Below are 14,997 nucleotides of genomic sequence, written 5' to 3'. Positions count from 1 at the left end.
ATTTCCCAGGCCCCGTCCACTTGAAGCCACGTCTGTTATCCCCACAATATCGTATCTGCCAATTTCCAAAAGAGCCTCAAGCTCATCCATCTTATTTCTAATGCTTCGTGTATTCATGTATAGTATTTTTAATTTGTTACTGCCCTCACCCTTCCCATCAACTCCTATTTCACTCAACCTTACAGCATGATCCCTTTTTGAGTTTTCTGCCTCATTGATACAGTTGTCTTTCTTGACTTCCCTTGTTCTAGCTTTCCCTTCAATTTCCTTCTTAAACATCCAGTTTGTCCCCCCCCCGCTACTTAGTTTAAACGTAGGTGTGTTGCAATAGCAAACCTGCCTGCCAGAATGCTGGTCCCTCACCTATTAAAGTGCAAACCGTCTCTCTTGTAGTATTTATGCTTCCCACAAAACATACCCCAGTGATCCAAGAATTTAAATCCTTGCTTCCTGCACCAGTTCCCCAGCCACACGTTCAAGTCCATTATCTTTGACAAGGTAACGTAAAGATTTTTTGTGCTTTTAACAACTGTGGACTGAAATGAGAAAGAAGTGATTTGAAGACCAGGGATTTGCAAGAACTGAAAGTAAGGAATTTGATATCTATAGCTGTAAATTGCAGAAATGTGTAGACAAACTGGAGTCAAGGTGTTGTTTACAAGTGAATCAGATTGATTTATGTACTAGGGACCAATTATTGATGGCAAGGTTCCTCTGACTGCCAACAACTGTATGATTGTCAGATAGTTGAACAATTTAGCTGGGAATAAGATGGAGAAAAGCTAGCCAGGCCAGAAGAAACACGAACTGGTCTGCAGCAGTCAGAAACTCCCCTTTTTAATTCTCTGCAGCATATCACTGTAAACTTGAGAAAAGCCAGCTTCTGTTTCCTAAGGCAGATGTTACAAGTGACTTAGAATTGAACAATGCAAATACCTTTCAGAAATGAACCAACCATGTTGGCTACATGCAAATAAAGTGGTTAACACTGCTGCCTCACAGCACCAGGGTCCCAGGTTTGATTCCAGCCTCCTGCAACTGTCTGTGTGGAGTTTGCACGTTCTTCCCATGTCTCCATGGGTTTCCTCTGGGTGCTCTGGTTTCCTCCCACAGTCCAACGTTAGCTATGCTAAATTGCCCATAGTGTTACATACACTAGTCAGAGGGAAATGGGTCTGGGTGGGTTACTCTTTGGAGAGTCGGTGTGGATTTGTTAGGCCAAAGGGCCTGTTTCCACACTGTATGGAATCTAGTCTATCCCCTGGGCCTCTTGCAAACTTGTGGAAATATTCAGAAAAGGGAAGGTCAAGGAGAAAACCATGGATCAGTAGAAACAGACCCAAAACATCTTGTGATCCAAAATTGTGGAACTGTTTTCCCTCTGCCCATTGTATTTTGTTTTTATGCTTTTGTTCGACTGTGTGTAAGAATGGATTTGTAAAGGGTTTAATTTGTAGAGTTTATTTAATTTGATTTAGTTATTTACCAGTAGCTAGAATCTAATCTTTAATAAATAATGATTTCTTGTTAAGTACGGAACCTGATCTATGCTTTCTATCAACATGGGTCGGCACAAAATTCAATTTGTGACATGCCTGCAATAGCAGATCTTGATTTCCTGTGTGCTACCCCTGTAACTTGTGACAGGTTTTAATTGCCTATCCCTAGTTGTTCAAACAACTGAATATCATGTTATGAGCCACTTTAGTGTGGGTCTAGAGTTATCTGTCAACCACCTTTTGTAAAGACATCAATTTTAGTTCCCTTAGCATATTAGTGAACCAGTTCAATGTTTACAACAATCCAATTGTTTTGTAGTCATTTTCACTGATATCATCTGTTTATAATCCAATGATTTAAAATGATCAAATGCTCATTTTGCTATTCGCATTTACATTTCCTGGATGATTATTAAAAGATTTTGGATTATTAGTTCAGTAACAAAAGCATTGTCTAACCACAGGCACAGTAAACAAATATGTGTGCCAAATATGATGGTCATGCTTGATGGTACTTCCCAAAGGGTTCAATAATTTCCAATTTATTTTCATGCCATGTTTGATGGATTCCATCATTGGAAATGTGTGTGCTTGGCTGCAGTGCTCATTTTCTTCATGGGCATGTAGCTACAAGCAGCTGGGTGACTGGATTGACATTGTTGGTAAGCTGTCTCTATATTGCTAAGACGTATATTTTCACTGAGTAGCCTTTAAGGTGAAATAGAGACATTTCCAGCATCTTTTATATGTAGAAGTATTTGCTATTCACACCAGAATGGTCTTACTCTAATTTTCAGATTTTGCTTCCCCCCTGCCCCGGCCCACCACAACCACCAAATTGTTTCTCTCTGTATCCTATCTGTTCCCATAAAATCTTGAAAAGCTGGATCAGGTCATCCCTTCATCTTCTGATTTCCAGGGAATACAAACCTAGTTTATGTTATTTCTCCTTGTAATATAAACCTTGGAATCCAGGTATCATTCTGAGAACTTATTCTGCACTCCCTGCATGGCCAATATGTGGTAGCCAGAAGTGCTCAGTAATACTTCAGGTGCGGTTTTATTAGTAATAAAGACAGAACGTACTAGAAAACCTCAATAGATCTGGCAGCATCTGTGCAGGGAGAAACAGAATTATTGCTTCGAGTCCAAAATGGCTCTTTCAGTTCTACCGCTTTTCTACTCTCTCATTTTCTCTCTCTCTCGCACACACTCACACACATGCACATGCACACACACACACACATACTTTACTCTTTTTTTGCATGCAACTATCACACTTTAATGATCATACAGACAGTTCACTGCAAAAGGAGGAACCAAGTACTGAAGTTTTCTTTAGCGATAAAAAGAATTTGATTATCTACTAACCTTGAGAAGAAACAATAAAATGTGACATAAAAATGCATATAAACACAATAAATTTAAAAGGGAGAGTGTCTTATGCAGATAGGGAGTAAGACTTTGTAACTGCATTGACTTTGCCATTGTCTACACATAACTGTCACCAAGTGTGGCGCTGGAAAAGCACAGCAGGTCAGGCAGCATCTGAGGAGCAGGAGAATCGATGTTTCGGGCATAATCCCTTCATCAGACATTCCTGATGAAGGGCTTATGCCCACAACATCGATTTCTCTACATATAACTGTTGGGTACCATGTAGTTTTGGCACCATTACTATGGGTGAGCTCCAATTGCTGCAACTCACTTTGATTGTGTTGTCTTTTCTAGTACATTCCCCCTCCCCCCCACCAATAATGAGTATACCATTTTGGATACTGTTGGAGGGAAAGCCACAGTGGCCAGGTTTCTGGCACTGAGCCTGGTTCTGTGGCTCAGAAACGAAGGGGGGAGAATAGGAGACCAATAGTGATTGGAGGTTCAATGGTGAGGAGATTCTGCGGTTGTGAGCGAGACTCCCGACTGGTGAGGTGCCTCCCATGTGCCAGTGTCAGGGGTGTCTTGGTTTGACAAATGGGTACCAATGACATAGATAGGGATAGGGAGGCGGACCTGAAAAGAGAATATGGGGAGTTAGGTTGGAAGTTAGAGGGCAGGACAAGTAGAATAGTAATCTCAGGATTGTTACCGGTGCCACATGCCCATAAGGCTCGGAAAAGGCAGCGAATGCAGATGAACACGTGGCTGCAGGGCTGGTGTAGGAGGGAGGGCTTTCAATAGGTGGGTCATTAGGATACCTTCTGGGGAAAATGAGACCTGTACAAGAAGTAATTTGTAATTCCAATTCCCATTGTTGGTGCCACTATTTCAGGGTCCTTTCAGATGGCCTCCACCAATGGGTCAAGGAGCAAGGTAAACAGCGAGAGAGAACATCCCTGTCAGCTGCCTCTCCCACTAAAATTGCTCAATTTAATCCCATTTGTGATAACTGCCTCCTTGCGGTCTCTTTCACACTGCCACCCACCTGGCAAAGGCCCCCCCCAAGACCAAAGTGACCTAGAACAGCAAAGAGATATGACCATTCCACCCGATCAAAGGCCTTTCTGCATGTAAGGACACCATCAAACCCAGAATCAGTCTCTGCTGACATACTTGCACTGTGTTCAATATCCATCTAATATTATTGGAAGAGCTGCAGCCCTTGCTGAATCCCGTCTGGTCCTCTTTTGTAATAACTGGCAATACCTTTTCCAACCTCAGAGCCAACACCTTTGATAAAAGTTTGAAGTCCACATTCAACAAAGAGATGGGTCTGTACGACGCGCGATTCTCGGGGTCTTTCCCTTTCTTTAAAATAAAGGAGATAGTGGTTTCCCTAAGAGAGGGCAGAAGGCAGTCCTGGCTATACGAATGACTATACATCTGCAGAAGTGGTTCAGCTAACATGTGTATAAACTCCTTGTAAAATTCACTTCAGAGCCCATCTGGACCGGATGTCTTGCCACTTGGAGCTGCTGTACTGCCTCTTGCACCTCCTGTATTGGCGGAGATGCATTTAAAAGGGAGACATGATCTGCGTTTACAGGTCCAGGTTTTCAAAAAAGGATTCCATTCTCGCTACTCCATCCCCACAGCCCTCCGACCGGTAGAACTCTGCATAGAATTCCCAAAGTCTGGTATTAATCTTTTTCAGCTCACAAGTGACATTGCCAGTTCTCTCCCTGATAGACATAATGGACTGTGGAGCACTTTTCTTCCTAAACAGGTAAACCAGGTATCTACCTGGCTTATCCCTATATTCAAACAGCCTTTGCTTTGCAAAGGAGCCCCGTCTCCTCGCCACTTGAATGAGCACTGAGTCCAGAGCCGGCAGAGAGCCGTGACCTGTTGCAATTTGACCACGCATGGTCTGGGATAATATGCCGATTCGGCTGCCTTCAGCCCGGGCCTCAAGCATCCGCTGCTGCTCGCCTCTCTGCCTCTTTCTCGTTGTTAAATATGAAATAATCAGACCCTTTAAGAACACTTTGGTGGTCTTCCAAAGCACTGATGGATTACTGGCCATACCCCAACTGATGTCCCAAAAAGCCCTGAACTCTCTTGTAAAATACTGTACGAAGTTGCCATCCCTCAACAGAAATGGATCCATGAGCCAGTGCTGTGTGTCTATTCCAGTACCCTTGGTCTTAACACCCAAATACGTTGCCGCATGGTCCGAAATAGATATGTTCCCAATATTGCAGGCCAACACCAAGTCCAAACAAACCGATGGAACAAAGAACATGTCAATTCTTGTGTGGCAGTTGTGCGGGTTGGAGTAAAAGGTAAAATCCCTTCCATTAGGGTGGAGGCACTTCCACATATCCACTAGCCCCAACTCCTCACATAGGCCCACTAACTGGCTAGACTGCAGGGGTGTACCTGACAGCCCCTTTGGCATCCTGTCTACCCAAAGGTCCATAAGACAACTTAAGTCTCCTCCTATAATCGCACAGCACACCTCAAGAGCCATTAATTAAGAGACTGCATCAATGCGCCAGGGGACAGTAAGCATTTAGAATGCCATACTCTTCTCCGTGTACCCGAGGATTGAGAATGGTGAACCGTCCATATTCGTCCTTGATTTGGTCTATCAGCTGAAATGGGAGGTTCCTTCGTACCAGTATGGCCACTCCTCTACTTTTGGAGTTGAAGGAGGAGAAGAATACCCTATCGTATCCCCCCTCCGCTGTAACTTCAGATGTTTCCTATCGGTTAAATATGTCTCTTGCAGTAGAGTGATGTCAACCCTTTCCTTCTTAAGATTTGAAAGCACCTTTTTCCATTTATTGGGGGAATGGCTCCTCTTTATATTCCAGGTGCACCACCTGAACAGCTTGATAGCCACGACCGCACACTACAGCCCACAGTCCCCCGAGAGGAATAAACCCATACAATGTGCAGCGAGTGGGAAAAACATGGATGTTATCAAATCTAAAAACTACTCCTACAAACACTACTAAACTAACCACTACTCCTAACTTGAACAAATAAACACTAAAAAACCACAAATCTCCAGAGATCCCCCCCTCGCCCATTGGATCATTCACTCCCAACCTTACAGCCATCCTAGCACCTTCCAGCTAATGCCACGCCCCAAACCCATGCAATGTGAAAAAAACATGTTATTTACAGTCCTGCAAGTTAACAATGGACACTCTCCCCTCCCCCTCCCCATCTCAACCCCGCACATCTGTACACCAAAGAAGTAACCACCCCTCACCCAGAAAAACAGAACAGTAAAATAACAGATAGCTACCAAACTGATATAATATAAAACAAACCAGATTTTACACCAAAGCAATACCAAGCCTATAAGACCCGAGACCACAAAGGGCTAAAGAACAAAAAAAGAGAAGATAAAAAAAATGTTATGCCATTGTCCACACACATTGTTTCCTCTTTCCACTTCGCTCCCAAGTCTATTGTTTCAGCAAGTTCAAAAATTCTTTTGCTTTTTCCACTGAGTCGAAGTTGTAGACAGATTCCCCCATAATTAAAATGTAGCACTTCCAGGAACCTCAGAGGATATTGAACATTTAAGTCTCTTAATTTTCTCTTTACATTATCAAAACCTTTCCTTTTCTTAATCATGGCCCCAGAAAAGTCTTGAAAAAACATTAACCTCGAACCTTTATAAACCATAGCCTGTGGATCTCTTCCCAGTCTTCTGGCTGTTTCTATTGTTGACTGCTTTTCTTTATAATGCTGGAGTCTCACTAGGACCGGATGGTGGCGCTGATCTGACCCAGACCTGCGCATCGTGATCCGGTGAGCTGCTCTACACTCACCCAGCCCGACTCAATCTCTAGCCTCAGGAACTCTGGGAGCCACTTCTCAAGGAACTCCGCCAGGTTCTTGCCCTCCTCACGCTGCGGAAGACCCACGACACATACGTTTTTTTCTCCAACCTCAGTTTTCGAGCTTGTCTATTTGTTTCAGCAAGGCCCGAACCTGGCTTTTCAAGGTTCGGACCTGCCCCTCGGAGTTCTCCATCGCGGTCTCCGAGGTTGCGGTCCTTTGTTCCACTGCTTCCACATTCCAATCCAAAGCCCAGATCTCCTGCTTATGCTTTGTCAGCATGGCAGTAATCAGTTCCAGCGCTGTTTCAATTTTTTCATGGAGTTTTGCAAACTCCGTGAGTAGATGCTGCTGCTCCCCCGAACTTAAAGGCGCACCACGGGAGTCGGGACAGTGGCTATGGGTGCATCTGACACAGTAGGGGAATGCCCTGCTAGCTCCCTTTCCTTTAGATGTCTCCATTTCAACTCTAGAGCCTCTAAATCCTAATTAAAAGAGGTTCTAGATGCTCTACCTACTTTATACTAAACATTTTCCTCAGGGGTGACTAATGGGGGAGTGGGTGGGTGGGGGGTGTAGGAGCCCACCTTGCCTGGGGAATGGCACAGACCCCAACACAGCTGATTTCTCAGACTGCCGCCATCTTGAATCTTCAGGGGGATTCAGTTTAAGCGCTGCAAATGTTATGCTGCAACACCATAGAGCTCTTGTTCCACCACACTTTGAAAATTGTACACAGTCCTGGTCACTTCATTATAGGAAAGTTGTGGAAGATTTAGAGAGAGAGTAAAGGAGATTTACCAGGATGCTGCCTGGACTGGAGGGCATGTCTTATTAAAAAAGATTGAGGGAGATAGGGCTTTTCTTATTGGAGGGAGGAAGGATGAGAAGTGACTTGATAGAAGAGTACAAGATGTTGAGAGACATAGAGTTGATAGCCAGAGACTTTTTCCTGTGGTGGAAATGTCTATCATGTAGGGGCATATTCTTAAGCTGATTGGAGGAAGATTTAGGGGAGATGTCGGAGGTAGGTTCTATACACAGAGAGTGTTGGGTGCGTGGAATGCACTGCCAGTAGTGGTAGGAGAGTCAGATACATTAGGGACATTTAAGCGGCTCTTGGATAGGCACACAGAAGATAGTACAATGAAGGGAATGTAGGTTAGATCTTAGAGTAAGATTAAACGCTGGCACAACATCGAGGGCTGAAGGGCTTGTACTGTGCTATACTGTTCTATGTTCTAATGTGGTTAAACAGTCTTTAAAGTCTTTGAGGTGTTGAGTAAGACCATGATATTTTAATGGTTGACTTTTGTGCTCAGCAAGAGCGGAAATGCTAAATATGTTTGACATTGGTGAATGGTTGTTCTCCCAATTTGCTTTATCACTGGGTGCTGCATTCGAACGGAATGAAAGAAGTAGACGATAACAGAGAGTCCCAGCTCTTGTCATACATTTATTTTTCCTTCCCTCTAGTCTGCTGCTCAAAATAAGTGGTTAAAATATAGTTCAGTGTGCACTCTGAAGTCCAGCTTACTTGTCATTCTAAGTTGGCTAACTGGTGGACAAGCCTTTTATCTCTCAGTGTTTAAAAGTCTCAGATATATGTCTATTAACTTGGTGTTCAGCCAGTTTACAAACCAGGTAAATAATTTGTTTTGGTCAATAAGTTTCAACTTTTAGTTTACCCTAATCTTTTATAAAGGATTTTATCAAATGCCATTTGGAATCCAAATAACCAACTTCCATTTAGACATTTCTTTCACTACTTTCACTACTTCAAAAAGTTCAATCCGATTTGACAGACATGACCTATCTTTTACAATTCCAAGTTATTTCTCTCCGATTGTAATATAACTTGCCACATTCAATGTCATTCTGCTTTAACATCACAGACGGAGCTGGTATTCACACTAAGAACAAGGTTTTCATTGCTTTGTGCCAGCACCTGTATAATGTCATATGATCTAGTCGGCACCATTTTGTAGTGCACAGCAGACATTCACTAAGGCTCCTTAGACAGCACCTTGCAAACCCAAGACCCAAGACCACAATCATCTAGAAGGACAAAGGCAGCAGATACGCGAGAAAGCCACCACTTAGAAATCACCTCCAAACCACTCGCCATTCTGATTTGGAAATATATCTCTGTTCCTTCAATGTTGCTAGGAATTCCCTCCCTGACAGTACTGTGTGTGTTCCTATACAAACTAGAATGCAGCAGTTCACAAATACAGCTCACCACCACTTTCTCAAGGACAAATTGGGAAAGGGTAATAAATGGTGGTCTAGCCAGCAATCCCCACAAGCCATAAATGAATAAAACAAAGAGAGTAGACACATCCGATTATAATCACAGCAACAGTAACTTTTTTTCTTGAATTCTGCTTAAATTAAAGGCAGCATGGTCACTCAGTGGTTAGCACTGCTGCCTCACAGTGCCAGGGACCTGGGTTCAATTCCACCTTTGAGTAACTGTCTGTGAGGAGTTTGCACATTCTCCCTGCATCTGTGTGGGTTTCCTCAGGGTGCTCCGGTATTCTCCAATGTCCAAAAATGTGCAGATTAGGTGGATTGGCCATGATAATTTGCCCATAATGTCCAGAGATGTGCAGGCTGGGTGGACTAGCGATGGGAAATGCAGGATTAGGGTAGGAGGGTGGGTCTGGGTAGGATGCTCTTCAGAGGTTCAGTGTGGACTTGATGAACCAGATGGCCTGCTTCTACACTGTAAGGATTCTATGACGATTTTGCTGTACAGTTTTGTGTGATGAATATCTACACCCTCAATAGTTGTCTTCAAAAGTGAAGTTGAAGCCAGGACTGCACACCTTTGAACATTACAGGTGTATTTATTCCCTGACTCTGAAATTTTGGATTCTCAGGTGTCCTTGTTGCAGAGTTTTACTTTGGCTGAGCAAAGAAGCCATTCTGAAGTTGGTGAGATAGGCACTTGCTGCAGGAAAGATAGCTTGGCCCAAGGGTTTATTTGGATTAAAACTATTTATCCTTCAGGAGTCTGACTTTGCAAACTTCTGATTATTCAGAGGGTGAGGCAGAGAGACCATTTCATGGAGGCACTTGCTGTCAGTATACAACAAACCAAAGCATTAGTTGGAATGTAGGTACTGTTGTAAAGTCTGAAACATTACAGTAATTCCTCACCTAAATTTCTAGCTGTAATCCTTCAAATTATGACTTTAAGTGAAACAACTTTAAATGAACCAGAGATTCTCATATCAGTCAATGTATATACACATGCAAACTCTATTCACAAATTGAAATACTGCACAGTACTTGTCCAACAAGGTGAAGAAGGGATGAAGCTGAAAATGTGTTGCTGGAAATGTGTTGCTGGAAAAGCATTTTCAGCTCTGATCTCCAGCATCTGCAGTCCTCACTTTCTCCTCGAAGAAGGGATGAATCCAACCTCCCTGGTTAGCTGTTATAGATTTGTGTTGTTTTTAGTGCCAGGCCACAGCTCTCTTACTGCAGTTAACTTATTCCCACTGTAACAGTAAGGAGACAGTTTATAAGGTTTTCTTGAGTGAAAGAATGTGCAATGTTATTATATGCTAGCTCCAAGAAAACTAATTAAGATGTAACATCAAAATAATTAAGATGTAACTAGTGTACATCTAAGTATTTCTTAAATATTTTTCAGGGTTCTGCCTCGATCACCCTTACAGGCAGCAATTTTGTGATTCTGAGTGAAAATGTTTTTCCACACATCCCTTCTGAATCTTCTGCCCCTTCCATTAAATCTATGCCCGCTGGTCATTGATCCCTCTACCAGGAGGAGTAAGTTTATTTCTGTCCATCCCATTTATGCCCCTCATAATTTTATACATTTCAATCGTTCACCTGCTCCGTCTCCTCTGCTCCCCGAAAAAAAAGCCCAGTCTATCCAATCTCTCTTCATAACTAAAACTCTCCAGCCCAGGTATCTGTTTTAAATTCTTGGTGCCCTGATGTTTCCCTCCAATCAGTTCTATCATTAGGCACTTAGCCTTTCTGAGAAGTGGTGAGATCAGCCCCCTCCCCATCCTTTCCTATTTCTAATTCTGCTGTCAAAACTCCATCTCAATAGACAGTAAACAAAGACAATAGGTGCAGGAGTAGGCCATTCTGCCCTTCGAGCCAGCACCACCATTCATTCTGATCATGGCTGATCGTCCACAATCAGTATCCTGTTCCTGCCTTATCCCCATAACCCTTGACTCCACTATCCTTAAGAGATTTATCCAACTCTTTCTTGAAAGTATCCAGAGACTTGGCCTCCACAGCCTTCTGGATCAGAGCATTCCATACACCCACCACTCTCTGGGTGAAGAAGTTTCTTCTCAGCAAATCCTCAATCTGTCAAAAGTAGTTCCTAGAAATACAAGCTGGTATGTATATTTCCCAGGTCTGAGTCAAGGGTTTGATAATTGCAGGTAATGTTTCCATCTCCAATTTGTGAAATGTTTCATGCAAGTGTAAATCAAAATGGAAGATGAGGGTCTTTTCATGCATCTTTTCCTGATGAAGGACTTGTGCCCGAAACATCGATTCTTCTGCTCCTCGGATGCTGCCTGACCTGCTGTGTTTTTCCAGCACGACACTACCGGTCCCTTTTCATGCATTTTTGAGATGTTTCAGAGCAGTTTCTCTTCATAAAATGTTCATTTAGTTCTGATGGTTTTGTTTGCTCCACGTTGTTTCGTGATGCTTGACTACTGTGTGGTCAGATTGCCGTTACCATTTTAGATCATTGTTTTGTTCCTTTATTAAGATCATTTCAGTTTATGAAAGCCCCAGGAATTAATTTGCATAATGTAATTCAAACACCACTAGGCCATCTTTTATCACAGTGGTGACATATTGTATATTTTCAATGAAATAACTTACAGACTGCTTTCTGTCATTGTCAGGTTGTGATACAATTACTAAAACTTCCTTCTTCTTTGTTAAATGCTATATCAAAATCTAAAAGATTTGATTACACACCATTTGGCTTACAATCTAAAATTCAAAATTTTACAACTGACAACGGAGTAAATGGCTACAAATGATTCATTCTTTTCATGGTTAATACATTCTCTATGTATTGTTTATCTCCTGCAAATCTTGTCATGTTTTAAACCTCTCCTTAACAAAATCTGTGAGACTTTTCAACTACATGTATAAGCTATGTAAAGTTTAATGTTTTGTAATTGGATTTTGGATTTTTTTTCAAACTTTGAAACAAGTGTCGTATGTTTGATAGACCATGGGCTTTCTGTTCGCTTTTTCTGCTGTCGACATTGACATTTTCTCCCATGTAAGTAAGGTCAACATGTATAATATGTAACAATAGTTAATTAAAACACAATTGAGAATTGCATTAACCCTTGCCCTTTGGTAGAAGCTGTGCTTAGTTCTATGTACCCTCCAAAAACTCATCTCAATCCTCAACACAGAGAGGTTCATGTATATTATGGATTATATCTCAGGCACTGTCAGGGTGTTCCTGCATAGTGTCACAACATCGTCAACTTTGGCTTTTTCCAAATATTGTAAAAAATATTGCCAATGTTTGACAACAGAGTCAAAAGTTATAATGGCAATGGTTCTTTTCTAGATATCATTTCATGATGTGATGCCTGAAGAGGACATGATACTAATAATCCGATTTTATCACTGGCCAAATGGAAACCTAACAACTGCTCCATGGGATGTCAACCTTAACATGGAAAGTCTAACGGAGAGTGAGGAGTGGTTAGTAGGATGGGGAGTGCTAAGATTATCACGTTCGACAAATTCAAGTAAGCTGTTGAATTATTTAAATATTTATTGTATCAGTGTTGGGTTAGAATGACGAACAAGTGGCAACTTTGTAGTAGGTCGTTCATAACTCTGATAGGTTTATGTGTTACAATACATACATGTATAGATCTGTGGCAGCCTTCCTTCTCATAACACAATGGTTTTCACCATGGTGATCAACTCCTTGTTAAAAATCTCTCGCACGGGACATGGCCTGGCATTTGCTGCAGAGAAAAACAGTGGACTGAGAATGCGATTTACTATTCTCTGTGTCCTCCTCTGAGATTTTTGTTTCTGCATACATCCTCCATTGCTCCTCGAAACAGTCTGTGACCAGAAACTGCATCCCAGTCCTCAATGTCAATAGCTGCTATAAAGATAAAAAGTCACACAAAACCAGGTTATAGTCCAGCAGTAGCTTTCAGAGTGCTGCTCCTTCATCAGGTGGTTGTGGAGTATAAGCTCGTAAGATACAGAATTTATAGCAAATGTTTACAGTGTGTTGTAACTGAAATTATATATTGAAAAAGACCTGGATTGTTTGCTAAGTCTCTCATCTTTTAGAATGGCCATGTTGGTATCAGTTCTTTCATATGGAAATCCCAGAACTTTTTTTAAAAGTTGCATTCTCAAGTGAACTTTAACTATCGGTGCCATGTTGGCCCAGATAATGCATTGAAGGTGTGAAGTGCCCTGTAGGAGAAAGTGAGGACTGCAGATGCTGAAGATCAGAGCTGAAAATGTGCTGCTGGAAAAGCGCAGCAGGTCAGGCAGCAGCCAAGGAGCAGGAGAATTGACGTTTTGGGCATGAGCCCTTCTTCAGGCTTCTTCGGGCATGAGGTGCCCTGTGTAAGGCTGTCTATGCACCAATGTTCAGACTGATTTTATTTCTAAAAAATGGATTTACATAATCTTACATGGATTCATACATTTTTTGGGCAAAATAAAATGTAATTCTGCAAGTACAAATTGACTCCACACACTTATATCTGTGTGTGTGTGTGTGTGTGTGTGTGTGTGTGTGTGAATGTCTGTGGGTGTGAATGACCATGTATGTGTGAGCAAATGAGAGATGGTCTGTGTGAGTGTATGGTCTGTAGGAGTGTGTGTGTGTGTGTGTGTATGTGGGTGTGAAAAGGCTCCTTTGACAGTGGCTTCCAAACACACAACCTGAAAAATGGATTTGGACAGCAAATATACAGGAACACCACCATGCAAGTTCCTTTTAAGTCATTCATCACCGTAATTTGGAATTACATCACGATTCCTTCAGTACCACTGGGCCTTCCTCTCGAACAGGAATCTGGATGGATCTACTGCACTTGGACTGCAGCAGGTCAAGGAGGCAGTTATTCCCCACCTTCTCCAGGGTGCCCTGGAAGGGCAATACATACTGGCCTAGCCAGTGACACCCACATCCGATGAAAATGAACAACGTACATAACGTGAGGCCACAGAGACAGAACACTTTGAGCAGTTTCTGTGGGAATACTGGTTTACTGTGTTTGATAACCTGGGATGATATAACATCAACATGCAAAGCTTCTGAAAATCCACCCGAAAAGTGATGAGCATGTTTCCCTCCTTTTGAGTTTCCCTTCATTCCTCTGCAGTGAGGTACTTTTAGTCTTACACTTTATTTGGTCCTGTTGATTCCTTCAATGGCTTTTTTCTAATTCCCATTCCTTTCCTTCTCCTTCCTGCTGTTACGTACATGGAACTCCATCACTCTTGGATTCCTGTAACTCAGACATTAAAGTAATTTCTCATGTTCAGCTGTGACCCACATTGCTCATCTGAGAACTGTGCCACCCAGGCAAGTGTGATGCTGCTTTACCCTCTGGTGCCCAGTGTTTAATGTGCCACATGGATGATTTATTTTCTGTGAACATTTGGTTTGTTGTGAAAACACAATGGCCAAAGGTCATGGCACTTCTGCTCTCTTACATACCTTTTTTTTTGGTTTGGATCGTGGTCAACAAATAGTTGTAGTTTTTTTTCATTTAACCTATTTTTCTAATCAACCTATTTAGAAATGTTAATATACACCTCTGGACAAAATGAGACTTGAACCTGGGTCTCCGAGTCCAAGGGTGGGGACACTACCACTGTGCCACAAGAGGTCATCAAAGAGTCCGAATGTAATTTTTAAAATTTACATTAGATGTCTTATAAAGAATAATTAATAGATCTGAACTTGTTTTTCTTCACAAATACATAGGAAACTAAATCTATGTTTTTCAAATACTCTAAGCATGGAATTAAACTTGTTAATAAAATTAATGAACCTCAGGCAAGGTTTAGGATTAGAAGGATTTTGTTTTCAGAATATTAGATGTATAGAATATATTATGTAACTGCAGTTATTACAATGCCAATTAGCATCTGTAAAAAAAAAACAATGAATTTCTGGTCAAAAGATTGAGAGTTAACTATACAATCATTATTGTTATTCAAATGTTTCATGAAG

The 14,997-nt window shown here is 41.8% G+C and overlaps 1 protein-coding gene across 1 annotated transcript in view; it reads left to right on the top strand.

Moving 5' to 3' along the window:
- LOC122554308 overlaps positions 1-14,997 on the top strand; it is a 51,981-nt gene that overhangs the window by 3,415 nt on the left and 33,569 nt on the right. Inside the window, exon 2 of the mRNA XM_043699122.1 lies at positions 12,343-12,526. Within this exon, the coding sequence (XP_043555057.1) occupies positions 12,361-12,526 (166 nt within the window). The 5' untranslated portion in view covers positions 12,343-12,360. The remainder of the gene's footprint in view (positions 1-12,342; positions 12,527-14,997) is intronic.

The sequence above is a fragment of the Chiloscyllium plagiosum genome, chromosome 11 (assembly GCF_004010195.1).
Source record: "Chiloscyllium plagiosum isolate BGI_BamShark_2017 chromosome 11, ASM401019v2, whole genome shotgun sequence".
Taxonomy (NCBI): domain Eukaryota; kingdom Metazoa; phylum Chordata; class Chondrichthyes; order Orectolobiformes; family Hemiscylliidae; genus Chiloscyllium; species Chiloscyllium plagiosum.
This window is presented reverse-complemented; position numbering and strand designations above follow the sequence as displayed.